The sequence below is a fragment of the Cherax quadricarinatus genome, chromosome 89, assembly GCF_038502225.1.
Source record: "Cherax quadricarinatus isolate ZL_2023a chromosome 89, ASM3850222v1, whole genome shotgun sequence".
In the NCBI taxonomy this organism is placed as follows: Eukaryota; Metazoa; Arthropoda; class Malacostraca; order Decapoda; family Parastacidae; genus Cherax; species Cherax quadricarinatus.
Window position 1 is genome coordinate 4001617 of NC_091380.1, and position 15497 is coordinate 4017113.

Here is a 15497-nt window from a genome sequence, read left to right on the forward strand (position 1 = left end):
CTAACACTGCATGACCCATTCTGGTTTAATGCTTCACATAAATCATTAGTTTGTCTGAAGTGCACCACATGTTAGTGGCTTTCTTTTGTGCCTAACAATGTTTTATTATATCTAAACTACATTACCTGTATACTGCAGAAAAGAAAGTATTTGTATTTGTATTTAAATAAGTAATAATGAGACCTGCATCTAAGGCATGAAAGGAATTTTTTTTTTCAACCCACCGGGCATCTCCCACTGAGCCAGGGTGACTTAAAAAGAAAAACAAAAGTTTTTCTTTTAACATATAGTAGTACAGCCTCTCCTCACTTAGCGATGGAGTTCCATTCCTAAGACCTGCTGTATAGCCCTTGTGGCTTAGCGCTTTTTGATTATAATAATAATTCCTAAGACCACGTTGGTAAACTAATTCTTCACTAAGTGAGGAGCATACTATAATGGTTATGAGTTTGTCTCAACCATCTTTGATATTGTTTTAATATTACTTTTGCACCATTTATAACATTTCTGGTATATTTTTAAATGTTTATACAGTAGTGTACTGTATATTGAAATAAACAGAATAGAAGAAATATACATTATTTAGGTATGAATACTGATCAGAGCCCATTGTAAGTCCAAGGTGTCGGTAAACGAGTACGTTGCTAAGTGAGGAGAGGCTGTACATGTATATACAGAAGAAGGGGTTACTAGCCCCTTGCTTCCAGTATTTTAAATCACCTCTTATGACACACATGGTTTACAGGAGAAGGATTCTTTTCCAGTGACAAGTATACCATCATTAATTTATATTTTGCTAAAATCTGGCTGAAAATTTTCATTCTAATTATCAGAATATGTGTGTTTATAATACAAATGGTTTTTAATACTTGACGTGCTGTTGGAGTGTGAGCAAGGTAACATTTATGAAGAGATTCAGGGAAACCAGCAGGCCGGACTTGAGTCCTAGAGATGGGAAGTACAGTGTCTGCACTCTGAAGGACAGGTGTTAATGTTGCAGTTTTATAACTGTAAAGTACCCCTCTGGCAAGACAGTGATGGAGTGAATGATAATGAAAGTTTTTCTTTTTCGGGCCACCCTGCCTTGGTGGGAATCAGCCGATGTGTTAATAAATACAAAAAATGTGTTATTATGTGCCACTGAATTATTCTATGTACGTATAACTATACGTCAAAATTTGTACATTACAAATTCATCAAAAAATGGGTGGGGCTTGAACCCATGGCAAGTCTCACCCATCCTTGTTTTGTTTGCAATCGTCTTATCACACTTTCATGAATCATGATTTCAAATTCATTTTTTAACACCAGCCATCTTAACAAAAAAGAGGAAGCACATCCACCATCATTCATTTATTGTCTTTCCTGAAGGATGCTAACATCACAGTAAGATGACTGATTGCTCTCATAGTATAAAGTAATACAAATATTGTCAGTGATTAGATAGGATGGTAGGGGAAGGAGAACAGTCAAATGGCTTCAGCAAGAAATCCAAATATTTCTCAAAGCCTTTTTGTCCACTTCTCTGAGGCTGTGGGCCCTACAGTTTGCACCAGAGGTGGACTCCATGTGCATATATACATTGTATATAGTGTATATACATTGTATTGTGTATATAGTGTATATACATTTTATTTATTTATTTATTTATTTAATAATTTGAACATACATACAGAGGTACAAAGAAATACAGGTAAGAGCAGCATGCCAAAGCCACTTGTATGCATAGCATTACGGGCTGGCTTAAAATTAACTTAAGATTAACTAAGCAATGATGTAATCAGTGATAAAACATTATTGTAAACAGATAACAATAAAGCACAAATGAGTATTACAAAGACAGGTCATATGGTTGCATGCATTGCTGTACATTCAGTAGAATGGAGTATTCTGTTAGGTAGTGTATTTAAAAAATAACAAAGTTAGATTGGGTCTTAGGTTTAACATTTATGTAATATAATTGTGAGAAACATTTAAGATATACAATTTATAAGGTTCAGTTATTCAGTATTTGGTTTTGGGTAAGTAAGTGATCTTTGAGAAGAGACTTGAATTTATAAACAGGTAGTGTTTCTTTTATATTTACAGGTAATGAATTCCAGATTTTAGGGCCTTTTATGTGCATTGAGTTTTTGCATAGTGTGAGATGGACACAAGGAACATCAGTGATCTGTCTTGTGTTATGGTCAAGTGTTCTGTTGAGGTTGGTAAGGAGATGTTTGAGGGGAGGGTTAATATCAGAGTTAAGTGTTCTATGTATGTAATAGGTGCAGTAATAAGTATGGATGTTTTGTATGGTGAGTAAGTTTAGTGTTTTGAATATTGGTGGAGTGTGCTGCCTGTAGTGAGAATTTATTATCATTCTGACTGCAGCCTTTTGTTGGGTAATTAATGGTCTGAGATGGTTTATTGTTGTTGAGCCCCATGCACAAATTCCATAGGTGAGATAGGGGTAAATAAGAGTGATAAAGGGCCAGGAGGGCTGACTGTGGAACATAGTACCGTATCTTCGATAGTATGCCTACAGTCTTGGAAATTTTCTTAGAAATTTGTTGTATATGTGTATGAAATTTGAGTCTATTATCAAGGTGGATTCCTAAGAATTTTCCCTCTGTTAGCTTTGTGATAGGTGATCCGTTTATCATTATGTTAAGAGGGACATCTGTAGCTCTGTTACCAAACTGAATGAAGTAGGTTTTGTCAATGTTTAGTGTAAGTTTGTTAGTCCTCATCCAGGTAGATATTTTCTGTAATTCGGTATTTACAGTATTGGCTAGCGTGACTGGGCTCGGGTGAGAGAAGACGTATGTAGTGTCATCTGCAAATAGTGAGTTTGAGTAATTGCGAAGCATTTGGTAGGTCATTTATGTATAGGAGAAAGAGAAGAGGGCCAAGGACACTTCCCTGTGGGACACCAACTGTAATTGGTTGTGCGGAAGTTTGCCCCATTTGTGTGCACATATTGGCTTCTGTTGCTGAGGTAAGACTTGAGGTAGTTGTGTATGTATAGTGTATATACATTGTACTTTGTATATATAGTGTATATACATTGTACTTTGTATATATAGTGTATATACGTACAGTGTGTATACATTGTATATAGTGTATATACATATATTGTAGTGTATATATATTGTCTAGTGTATATACATTGTACAGTGTATATACGTACATTGTAAAGTGTATATACGTACATTGTAAAGTGTATATACATTATATATTGTATATACATTATATAATGCATATACAATGTATATACACTGAGATACGGTATACATATAGTAATATACGGTGTATATATCATATATGTACTACTGAACACCCAAAAAGTTCCGAGAGAACATGATTAAGTTTAATTAGGTACAGGTACACATAAGTACAATTATCATATATATTAACATGTCTATATTACTTAGAATAACCCAAAAAGGTCAGTCAAAGTGACTTATTTCCATTGGGGTCTTTGTTATTTCCATTGCGTTTTATTTAAAATGAATAATAAGAATTTGGTTAGTAAATCCCTTTAGGTCACCCTCCAGGCGCTGCATGACTTACGGGTTTAGGGCTTCTCCCTAAATAAAAATAATTAGAGACACTGCTTTCAGAGATCACAAGGTTCGTCAACAATTCCTTGGCTGGTCTGATCCCTGATGAAATTAGACCTTTCTTTTTTGGTGCAACACTTTGTGCACTTAAAAAGAAGGATGGAGGAATTCGGCCAATTGCAGTAGGCAACACCTTACGCCGCCTCGTATCCAAAGCTGCTGTCCGAAGTATTCGTGCACAGGCAGCCATGATGCTTCAACCAAACCAGCTTGGCTTTGGGGTCTCTCAAGGAAGTGAAGCAGCGGTTCATGCAACAAGTGCATATATCAACAACCTGCCTGAGGACAATGCAGTGGTAAAATTAGATTTCAAGAATGCGTTCAATCTCCTGAAAAGAGACGTGGTATTAGCAGCAGTACAAGAACATTTCCCTGGTCTCTTCCCTTTTGTTTCAGCCGGGTATAGCAAGGAATCAATGCTTCTCTTTGGAGAGCATGAAATTACATCATCGGAGGGTGTCCAACAAGGAGATCCTCTTGCACCATTTCTCTTCTGTATAGCAGTTAGGGAAATCACAGTCAGACTGACCAGCGAGCTAAACATCTGGTTCCTAGATGATGGCACACTAGCAGGTACAAAAGAGTCCCTCCTACATGACCTTACACAGGTAATGACACGGGGACAGGAAATGGGTCTCATCCTGAATCCATCCAAATGTGAAATCATCTCAGTCAGTCAACAAGTGATAAATGCAGTGAGAGCAAAACTACCAGGAGCAGCAGTCATTGCCCCCACAAATAGTGTCTTGCTAGGAGCACCTCTGGGAAGCAATGCCATTGACACAATTCTCAGGAAGAAATTGGAAGAGTTAAGGAGAATGGAACAACGAATAGGCAATCTGGACACCCACGATGCCTTGTACCTTCTCACAAAGTGCTTGAGTCTGCCCAGGTTGACATATTTCCTAAGATGTGCACCTTCATATGATAACCCTATTCTGCACGAATATGACAGTATTCTGAGGCAGATTTTTACGAAAGTACTTAACCTTACTCTAGAAGACGGGCAGTGGAACCAAGCTACACTTCCAGTCAGACTAGGAGGCATTGGTGTCCGCAAGTCATCACAGATTGCGTTACCTGCTTTTCTGTCCTCGTGTATTGCATCCAGAGAGCTTGTAGCAGCGATTCTCCCTGAACATCTTAGGGACAAGGTAGGAGTCCAGGACCAAAAATTCATTGACGGAGCAATGATCTGGGATAATCTAACGGGCTCTGGAGCCAGACCTGCTCCCCCCAACAACTACAAACAATCGCACTGGGATGGTCCAATAGTGGAAAATATTGCCTCAACAATGCTTCAGAGTGTGTCAGGGAAGGATAGAGCCCGCCTCCTGGCAGTGAGAGCCCCTCATGCTGGGGACTTTCTGTTGGCTGTTCCCAACTCCAGCCTTGGCACACGTCTCGACCCACAGACCATCCGCATCGGTGTTGCCCTTCGACTTGCCGCCCCTATTCTCGCCGAACACAGGTGTATTTGTGGCAGTGAAGCAGCAGACCGATTCGGGTACCATGGTCTTGTGTGCCGTAAATCCGAGGGAAAGATTGCAAGACATGAGGAGGTTAATAACATTATCAAGAGGAGCCTCACAACAGCTGGATGCCCAGCAGTAAGGGAGCCAACCCAACTATGCAGATCTGATGGCAGCCAGAAGCGTCCAGATGGTATCACCCTTCAAGCCTGGACAGATGGAAAGCAGGTGGTGTGGGACTATACATGTGCATCTACCTTGGCTGATACCTATCTCCAGTACACCAGGGAGGAAGGAGGGGCAGCTGCCAGCTTCAGGGAGTCCCAAAAGTCTAGAAAATATGGAGAACTTGCCCATCATTATATGTTTGTTCCCATAGGCTCAGAGACCCTTGGCTCATGGGGAAAGAGTGCATCTAAATTCCTTAAGGAGCTGGGAAAAAGACTCATCAGGGTAACTAGGGATCCCAGGGCAGCTAGTTTTCTGTTCCAGCGGCTCAGTGCGGCTGTTCAAAGGGGTAATGCCTGCTGTATTTTGGGCACACGCCCCAGCTCTGAGGAGCTGGATGAGATTTTCGCCTTATAATCGGTGATACACACGTAACAACATGTACCGTATATGCCACCTTTATATCAACAATGTATCTCTTAAATCTTCTGTACCATATTATGCAATAAAATATTCCTATTAGAAATATGTAAATGTTCTGCCTAATCAAAGGCTTTCAATAATGCGTAAAATAAATGTCACCTAATTTTGTAACACGTCTACTTTTAGGGAATGTAGATTTATTTAGTTATTTATTTATTAAATATGTCATAAAAATTATAAATAATGTAAATTAATATAAATGTTTTGTTTAATCACGAACTTTCAATAAAGCGTTAAAAGTTACTTTATTTTTTTCAACTTTTAAGAAATGTATATTTATTTGTTGATTACTAATGTAATTCAAAATTATTTAAGTATTAAATAATTTATAAATAATGTAAATTTATAAATAATGTAAATTATTATAAATGTTTTATCTAATCAGGAACTTTCAATAAAGCGTTAAAAGTTACTTTATTTTTCAACAGGTTTACTTTTAAGAAATGTAGATTTATTTGTTGATTATTAATGTAATCCAAAATTATTTAAATATTAAAATTAGATTAGGATTCAAAGTTATTTTTTGTGTGAGAGATGAATGTGAAGATTCCTGTTGTTGTGTAGCAGACGACGGCTGAGCCTCAGCCTGGCGCTCTATTATGGCTTTATTGTGGTGTAATATTCCTGTAATGTGTTGTCATACAGTAGTGACACTGCTGACATTATTTCTCCTGCTACACCTCACTACTGCCATTAATGCCAAGGGTTGTACACCCCTTGATTCATGGACCTTTGATAAGGTGAGCCACACTCCCCTTGTTTATGGACCTTGATTTCACTCCCCCTGACTTTGATTATAATTGTGGACGTCGACCCCTCAAGGGAGGTTCCTTGATGTTGGTGAGGGGCTCTTGATCTAGGGAATTGGGTCTGTGCTGCAGTTCCTTGAATCTAGTCTGAATACCTTCCATTCCCCCCCACACATGCGCTGTATAATACGGGTTTAGCGCTCCCCATGATTATAATAACGTGGACCTTGATCTTTAATGGACATTAGTTTATTTAGTACATTTACACAAGTTTAACTAATTACAATAATCTGACAGTGTAAATTACTGAAGATAAAAAGTCAGTGACATTTCCAATGATTCTAGAAAATTTTAATGCATCTAGAACATGTATTACACAGGAATTGTACGTGTCCTCTCCGTCCTTGGATCAAACCTGATTACTTTTCATCTACACTATGATCCTTATAGGTTTAGTACTTCTGCCTAAAATACTTATGAAGGAATGTTCCCAGTAGACACTGTTGTCAGGCTCTTGATCCAAGAGCTTGGATCTGATGTCCCCTTCCTTGGATCAAACCTAATAACTAATGCTGCAGACACTGACTTCCATTGGTGTAGGTACCTTGATGTTAATGAGGGCTCTTGATCCAAGGAATTAACAACCCTCCCTCTGGATTAAATCTGCTTCCTATTGCCCATGGCACACTATAATCCCTGAGTGTTTAGTGCTCTCCACAACATAAACTATAAAGTACTGAAATCCAAACTTTTTCATCCTTCAGATAGTCTCATTATTATGCACCTCATACCCATCCTGTGGTCGGTAAATGTTTTATTGAATGTAAAATCGATGAAAAATATTATTTGTATTATTAACCCAGATATTGTAGTTCTTTGAGCATCTTCCCCAGAATACGACCCACAACGACAGTCTGCTAACACCTAGCTACTCTTACCTACTTAACAATAACAATTTTATATTAGCATGATACATGTTTGTAGAAAGGAGCGTAACAATTTGGTGAACATGCCAAAAGCCCCTTTATATGCAGAGCATTTTGGGCAAACTGAAGACTAACTTATGAGTAATAAGGCAATAAGGTTCTCACTTCACACACGGAGGGCCCGGGTTCAATTCCCGGCAGGGCAGAGACATTCTGACGCGTTTCCTTACACTTGTTGTCCTGTTCACCTAGCAGCAAATAGGTACCTGGGTGTTAGTTGACTGGTGTGGGTTGCATCCTGGGGAACAAGATTGAAGACCCCAATGGAAGTAAGTCAGACAGTCCTTGATGACGCACTGACTTTCTTGGGTTATCCTGGGTGGCTAACCCTCCGGTGTTAAAAAATCCGAAAGAAATCTTATCTTAACAGCAGGTGTAAGGACATATGCCAGTTCTGTCTTGTGTTGGATGACACTCTTTTGCTTCACATGCAAGCTTAATGTGCTACCACTTGAGCCATCAGCCGAAGAAAGTTGACACGTGACTTTTTTCCATACAAATGGACCCCTCAAGGAAGGTTCCTTGATGTTGGTGAGGGGCTCTTGATTTAGGGAATTGGATCTGTGCTCCAATTCCCCAAATTAAGCCTGAATGCCTTCCACATCCCCTCCCCCAGGCGCTGTATAATCCTCCGGGTTTAGCGCTTCCCCTTGATTATAATAATAATAATAATAATCCATACAAATGGAACCTCAGTGAAAATAAATTTTACTGATAAGCCATATTGATTGGTCTGGGTTATTCTTGGTTAATTTTTCTATTATTTGTTGCTTGTGTATGCTTAAAATCAGGTCAGTATGACCCTTGTGAGTTTAGTGCTTAGTTTTGAGTGTAATAATTAAAATTGTGTTTAATGGAAATATCATTGCAGAAGCAGAAATATGAAACAGAAGTGTGTAAAAGAAATATTTAACTAGAACACCCCTCAAGGGAGGTTCCATGATGCTGGTGAGGGGCTCTTGATCTAAGGAATTAGACCTGTGCTGCAATTTCTAAAAATGAGTCTGAATACCTTTCACTACCCTAGGTGCTGTATGACTCCTGTGGGTTTAGTGCTTCCCCTTGAATGAAATAAACATGAATAATGATCACTTATCTCTGTTGTCCATACTTGCATTATGTGAAGCAAAAGGATTTTTGCTCCAAGGAATTGGAATTACCCTCTCCTTCGTTGGATCATCCTGATTACCCCAGGCACTTTATGATTCATTATCTAGAGCTCTTTCATGTACAGTGGACCCCCGGTTAACGATATTTTTTCACTCCAGAAGTATGTTCAGGTGCCAGTACTGACCGAATTTGTTCCCATAAGGAATATTGTGAAGTAGATTAGTCTATTTCAGACCCCCAAACATACACGTACAAACGCACTTACATAAATACACTTACATAATTGGTCGCATTCGGAGGTGATCGTTATGCGGGGGTCCACTGTACTTTACATTCTTGTGACTGGTACCTTAGTTTCTTGAATTAAGTCTGAATGCCTTAATCTTCCCTCCCCCCAATCCCAACTGGTGCTGTATAATCCCCATGGGTTTAGTGCCACACTATAATAATAATGTGACTGGCAACTCCTTAGTTTGATATCTTTATTATGTACCTCATACCTACCCTATATTCAGATTACAATATAACTGGTTTTTCTTTCTTTTATTTGACAGATTATTCCCAAGTTCCATGCTGCCATAGTAAAGTTTGACATAGCCTATCCCTATGGCAAGAAACACGAGGAATACACCAAACTGTCAGCAGCAGGAAGGGGATCACCGGAGCTTCTTGTGGCAGAAGTCGGAGTCAAAGATTATGGCGACATGGAAAATATGGATCTTGCTGAAAGATTTGGAGTGGTCAAGGAAGATTTTCCAAAAGTAAAGCTTTTCATCAGTGGTAAAGATGATCCCTTAGACTTTGAAGGGGAATTTAATGCTGAAGAACTGAAAAAATTTATTCGTCGTCATTCGGAAGTTTACATAGGTCTGGAAGGGTGCCTTGAAACATTTGACCGAATTGTTGATCGTTTTATGATCACCGAGAACCTGGTTGAGAAAAAAACTCTTCTTAGACAGGCAGAGGATGAATGGGACAAGCTGAAGAGCCCATCTGACCAACAAATTGCAGAAACTTATGTGAAAATAATGAGGAAGGTTCTTGAAAAAGGTGGAGAATTTATAGGTCTTGAGAAAAATCGCGTGGAAGGTCTTATGAATGGACGAATCACAAAGGAGAAAAAGGAAGAGATGCAAGGCAGGCTAAATATTCTTAAATCATTTTCTCGTGATGAATTGTGAGCAAGTAGATGCTGATCCTCTTATTGTTACTCATTTATAAATACACTAGCAAGAAGGTACTTAGGAAACCATTTACATGTATGTATTTGAAATATGGAAGAATCTAGGTTTTCAAAGTTTTTTTTTTTTTTTTTTTTTTTTCAACAAGTCGGCCGTCTCCCACCGAGGCAGGGTGACCCAAAAAAGAAAGAAAATCCCCAAAAAGAAAATACTTTCATCATCATTCAAAACTTTCACCACACTCGCACATTATCACTGTTTTTGCAGAGGTGCTCAGAATACAACAGTCTAGAAGCATAAACATATAAAGATACACAACATATCCCTCCAAACTGCCAATATCCCAAACCCCTCCTTTAAAGTGCAGGCATTGTACTTCCCATTTCCAGGACTCAAGTCCGACTATATGAAAATAACCGGTTTCCCTGAATCCCTTCACTAAATATTACCCTGCTCACACTCCAACAGATCGTCAGGTCCCAAGTACCATTCGTCTCCATTCACTCCTATCTAACACGCTCACGCACGCTTGCTGGAAGTCCAAGCCTCTTACCCACAAAACCTCCTTTACCCCCTCTCTCCAACCCTTTCGAGGACGACCCCTACCCCGCCTTCCTTCCCCTATAGATTTATATGCTTTCCATGTCATTCTACTGTGATCCATTCTCTCTAAATGACCAAACCACCTCAACAACCCCTCTTCTGCCCTCTGACTAATACTTTTATTAACTCCACACCTTCTCCTAATTTCCACACTCCGAATTTTCTGCATAATATTTACACCACACATTGCCCTTAAACAGGACATCTCCGCTGCCTCCAACCGTCTCCTCGCTGCTGCATTTACCACCCAAGCTTCACACCCATATAAGAGTGTTGGTACTACTATACTTTCATACATTTCCTTCTTTGCCTCCATAGATAACGTTTTTTGACTCCACATATACCTCAACGCACCACTCACCTTTTTTCCCTCATCAATTCTATGATTAACCTCATCCTTCATAAATCCATCCGCCGACACGTCAACTCCCAAGTATCTGAAAACATTCACTTCTTCCATACTCCTCCTCCCCAATTTGATATCCAATTTTTCTTTATCTAAATCATTTGACACCCTCATCACCTTACTCTTTTCTATGTTCACTTTCAACTTTCTACCTTTACACACATTCCCAAACTCATCCACTAACCTTTGCAATTTTTCTTTAGAATCTCCCATAAGCACAGTATCATCAGCAAAAAGTAACTGTGTCAATTCCCATTTTGAATTTGATTCCCCATAATTTAATCCCACCCCTCTCCCAAACACCCTAGCATTTACTTCCTTTACAACCCCATCTATAAATATATTAAACAACCATGGTGACATTACACATCCCTGTCTAAGACCTACTTTTACCGGGAAGTAGTCTCCCTCTCTTCTACACACCCTAACCTGAGCCTCACTATCCTCATAAAAACTCTTTACAGCATTTAATAACTTACCACCTATTCCATATACTTGCAACATCTGCCACATTGCTCCTCTATCCACTCTATCATATGCCTTTTCTAAATCCATAAATGCAATAAAAACTTCCCTATCTTTATCTAAATACTGTTCACATATATGCTTCAATGTAAACACCTGATCTACACATCCCCTACCCACTCTAAAACCTCCTTGCTCATCCGCAATCCTACATTCTGTCTTACCTCTAATTCTTTCAATTATAACCCTACCGTACACTTTTCCTGGTATACTCAGTAAGCTTATTCCTCTATAATTTTTACAGTCTCTTTTGTCCCCTTTCCCTTTATATAAAGGGACTATACATGCTCTCTGCCAATCCCTAGGTACCTTCCCCTCTTTCATACATTTATTAAACAAAAGTACCAACCACTCCAACACTATATCCCCCCCTGCTTTTAACATTTCTGTCATGATCCCATCAGTTCCAGCTGCTTTACCCCCTTTCATTTTACGTAATGCCTCACGTACCTCCCCCACACTTACATTCTGCTCTTCTTCACTCCTAAAAGATGGTATACCTCCCTGACCAGTGCATGAAATTACTGCCTCTGTTTCTTCCTTAACATTTAAAAGTTCCTCAAAATATTCTCGCCATCTACCCAATACCTCCATCTCCCCATCTACTAACTCCCCTACTCTGTTTTTAACTGACAAATCCATATTTTCCCTAGGCTTTCTTAACTTGTTTAACTCACTCCAAAATTTTTTCTTATTTTCATTAAAATTTCTTGACAGTGCCTCTCCCACTCTATCATCTGCTCTCCTTTTGCACTCTCTCACCACTCTCTTTACCTTTCTTTTACTCTCCATATACTCTGCTCTTCTTATAACACTTCTGCTTTGTAAAAACCTCTCATAAGCTACCTTTTTCTCTTTTATCACACCCTTTACTTCATCATTCCACCAATCACTCCTCTTTCCTCCTGCCCCCACCCTCCTATAACCACAAACTTCTGCCCCACATTCTAATACTGCATTTTTAAAACTATTCCAACCCTCTTCAACCCCCCCACTACTCATCTTTGCACTAGCCCACCTTTCTGCCAATAGTCGCTTATATCTCACCCGAACTTCCTCCTCCCTTAGTTTATACACTTTCACTTCCCTCTTACTTGTTGTTGCCACCTTCCTCTTTTCCCATCTACCTCTTACTCTAACTGTAGCTACAACTAAATAATGATCCGATATATCAGTTGCCCCTCTATAAACATGTACATCCTGGAGCCTACCCATCAACCTTTTATCCACCAATACATAATCTAATAAACTACTTTCATTACGTGCTACATCATACCTTGTATATTTATTTATCCTCTTTTTCATAAAATATGTATTACTTATTACCAAATTTCTTTCTACACATAGCTCAATTAAAGGCTCCCCATTTACATTTACCCCTGGCACCCCAAATTTACCTACTACTCCCTCCATAACATTTTTACCCACTTTAGCATTAAAATCCCCAACCACCATTACTCTCACACTTGATTCAAAACTCCCCACGCATTCACTCAACATTTCCCAAAATCTCTCTCTCTCCTCTACACTTCTCTCTTCTCCAGGTGCATACACGCTTATTATAACCCACTTTTCACATCCAATCTTTATTTTACTCCACATAATCCTTGAATTAATACATTTATAGTCCCTCTTTTCCTGCCATAGCTTATCCTTCAACATTATTGCTACTCCTTCTTTAGCTCTAACTCTATTTGAAACCCCTGACCTAATCCCATTTATTCCTCTCCACTGAAACTCTCCCACCCCCTTCAGCTTTGTTTCACTTAAAGCCAGGACATCCAGCTTCTTCTCATTCATAACATCCACAATCATCTCTTTCTTATCATCTGCACAACATCCACGCACATTCAGACTTCCCACTTTGACAATTTTCTTCTTCTTATTCTTTTTAGTAATCTTTACAGGAAAAGGGGTTACTAGCCCATTGTTCCCGGCATTTTAGTTGACTTTTACAACACGCATGGCTTACGGAGGAAAGATTCTTATTCCACTTCCCCATGGATATAAAAGGAAAATTAATAAGACCAAGAACTATTAAGATAAAATCAAAGAAAACTCAGATGAGTGTGTATAAATAAATGTGTACATGTATGTGTAGTGTGACCTAAGTGTAAGTAGAAGTAGCAAGACATGCCTGTAATCTTGCATATTTATGAGACAGACAAAAGACATCAGCAATCCTACCATCATGTAAAACAATCACAGGCTTCGTTTTACACTCACTTGGCAGGACGGTAGTACCTCCCTGGGTGGTTGCTGTCTACCAACCTACTACCAAAGTACGTACATAATAATCCATTTACTGTAACGTAAAAGATTTTTTACTTCATTTATTGTAGTAAGCTAGCTAAGTGTTGTCACTATTAATTAGAATTGAGTGGCATAATACTGTAGTAAAGTAATTTAATGGTCACTTTCACTGTACTGTTGACTCTTATGGGTTTAGTGCTTGGTTATGATTATAATAATAATCACTGTACTGTTGTTTTCAAATTAGCATTACCAGTATTTAAAATTTGTAATTCACTGTAATTCACACTCTTTGAAAAATTAATTAGAGCTACGTTTTCTTAAATTTTATTATTATTTTTTTTTATTATCACACCGGCCGATTCCCACCAAGGCAGGGTGGCCCGAAAAAGAAAAACTTTCACCATCATTCACTCCATCAAAATGATTTTAGTGAATATTATTTTGGATGAAGGTGTTCCAATTTTCTAAATTTTCCTAATAAATTACTGTATTATAATTTTACAGGCCACTGAAAAATTGTTAGTGATGGCAGCTTGGAAGGATTTGTAGCAATAAAGTATTTTTATCACTATTCTGATAATTATGCAAAACCAGCTTTACTTCCTCTTACTGGTAAGTTGTTCAAAAGGTACTTGTCATCAAAGGCAAACTGCAGTAGTGCATAAGGTAACCATTTTGTAACCCTTTTGCATGTGTTTAGTATAATCAGGATGATGTATTGGTAATGTAAAATGAGTTATGCCTTATGCAGATGGAAAAACCTGTGTTTAAGATGGTGGTAGTGCAGATCCTCACTACAGAATACAAACCATGAATTGCCTCAGTGCAACTAGCTATGGTCCAAATTGGACCCAAACATCATCATAAATCTCTCTTTCCTATGTGCAGTGTATTTATTTATTACTTCAATAACAAATGAATCTTGTGTGTTTTTCTTTTTGACAAATGGTCTTCTAACAGTGAAAGATAATGGTGTAACTGTAGCAATTAGTACTTGGTAAAACAGTTGTCGCACAATGAAAGATAATGGTGGAACCATAGCAGTTACTTGGTAAAACAGTTGTCACACAATGAAAGATAATGGTGGAACCATAGCAGTTACTTGGTAAAACAGTTGTCGCACATTATGTTCCTAATAGGCTGATCAAAATTTATATAATTTGTTCCCATCTTTGTTTATAAAGTACTGTATTTTGTGCAGTTTACAAAGCACATTCCTCTTTCTTTCCACAAACTGGCCATATCTACAGATTAATATGGCACACAAAATAAAATACAGTATTCTCTCGAAATTTATTGTAACTATTTGTATCATCTAAAATGGGAATAAATCTAAAAATTTTGCATGCATTGTGTTTGTGAGTTTATTGTACGTATAGAATATAAATATGTAACTTTGCACCAAAATTTATTTAGTGACGTAAACTTGCTAGAACTAACATAGTCTTAATATAATTGGTCGTAATTGTACCAACTCTACCTTAGATCATATTAAATTTAGTTTGTATTATTTAATATTGTCTAGTTAATTTTGTTATCTGGCTGATTTTCAAGAATTATGCAACAAGAAATTTATAATGTCTAGTTTGGTATATGATCATTGCTTTATTAGTCAAGATCTCAAGTAGTGCCTATAAAGCACATTATATTTATACATGTATTCTGGTACACATACAGTGATGGCTCTAAACTGAATTAGAGGCAGCAGAGGTGATTATTTCTATACAAAACATAGGTGCATTTGATCCATAAACAACTGATGGAATTTAATTGCTGTAATTTCCAAATGCAATGAAAAAGTCTTTTATACCATTTCTTGGCATATTTCTACCACAAAATCTTAATCTACAACACAAGCAAGAAACATATACAAATCATAAATGCATTTGAGACAGAAACAATTGATAAAACATTTAAACATTATTCAGTATCTTTACTTACCAAGACCTCTTA

At 38.0% G+C, this 15497-nt stretch overlaps 1 protein-coding gene across 1 annotated transcript; it reads left to right on the forward strand.

Annotated features, from left to right (window-relative positions):
• Positions 1 to 6256: 6256 nt before the first annotated feature.
• Positions 6257 to 9894, forward strand: wbl (endoplasmic reticulum protein 29-like protein wbl). The gene is made up of 2 exons (XM_053788691.2): positions 6257 to 6468; positions 9128 to 9894. The coding sequence occupies exons 1-2, from the start codon at positions 6328 to 6330 to the stop codon at positions 9752 to 9754; spliced, it is 768 nt and encodes a 255-aa protein (XP_053644666.2). The 5' UTR covers positions 6257 to 6327; the 3' UTR covers positions 9755 to 9894.
• Positions 9895 to 15497: the final 5603 nt, after the last annotated feature.

Bases quoted from the DNA above. Each gene is read 5' to 3' on its own strand.
- wbl (XM_053788691.2), top strand. From the start codon at position 6,328: ATGGCTTTATTGTGGTGTAATATTCCTGTAATGTGTTGTCATACAGTA. The intron at 6,469-9,127 runs GTGAGCCACACT...TTTATTTGACAG, and splicing joins ATTCATGGACCTTTGATAAG to ATTATTCCCAAGTTCCATGC.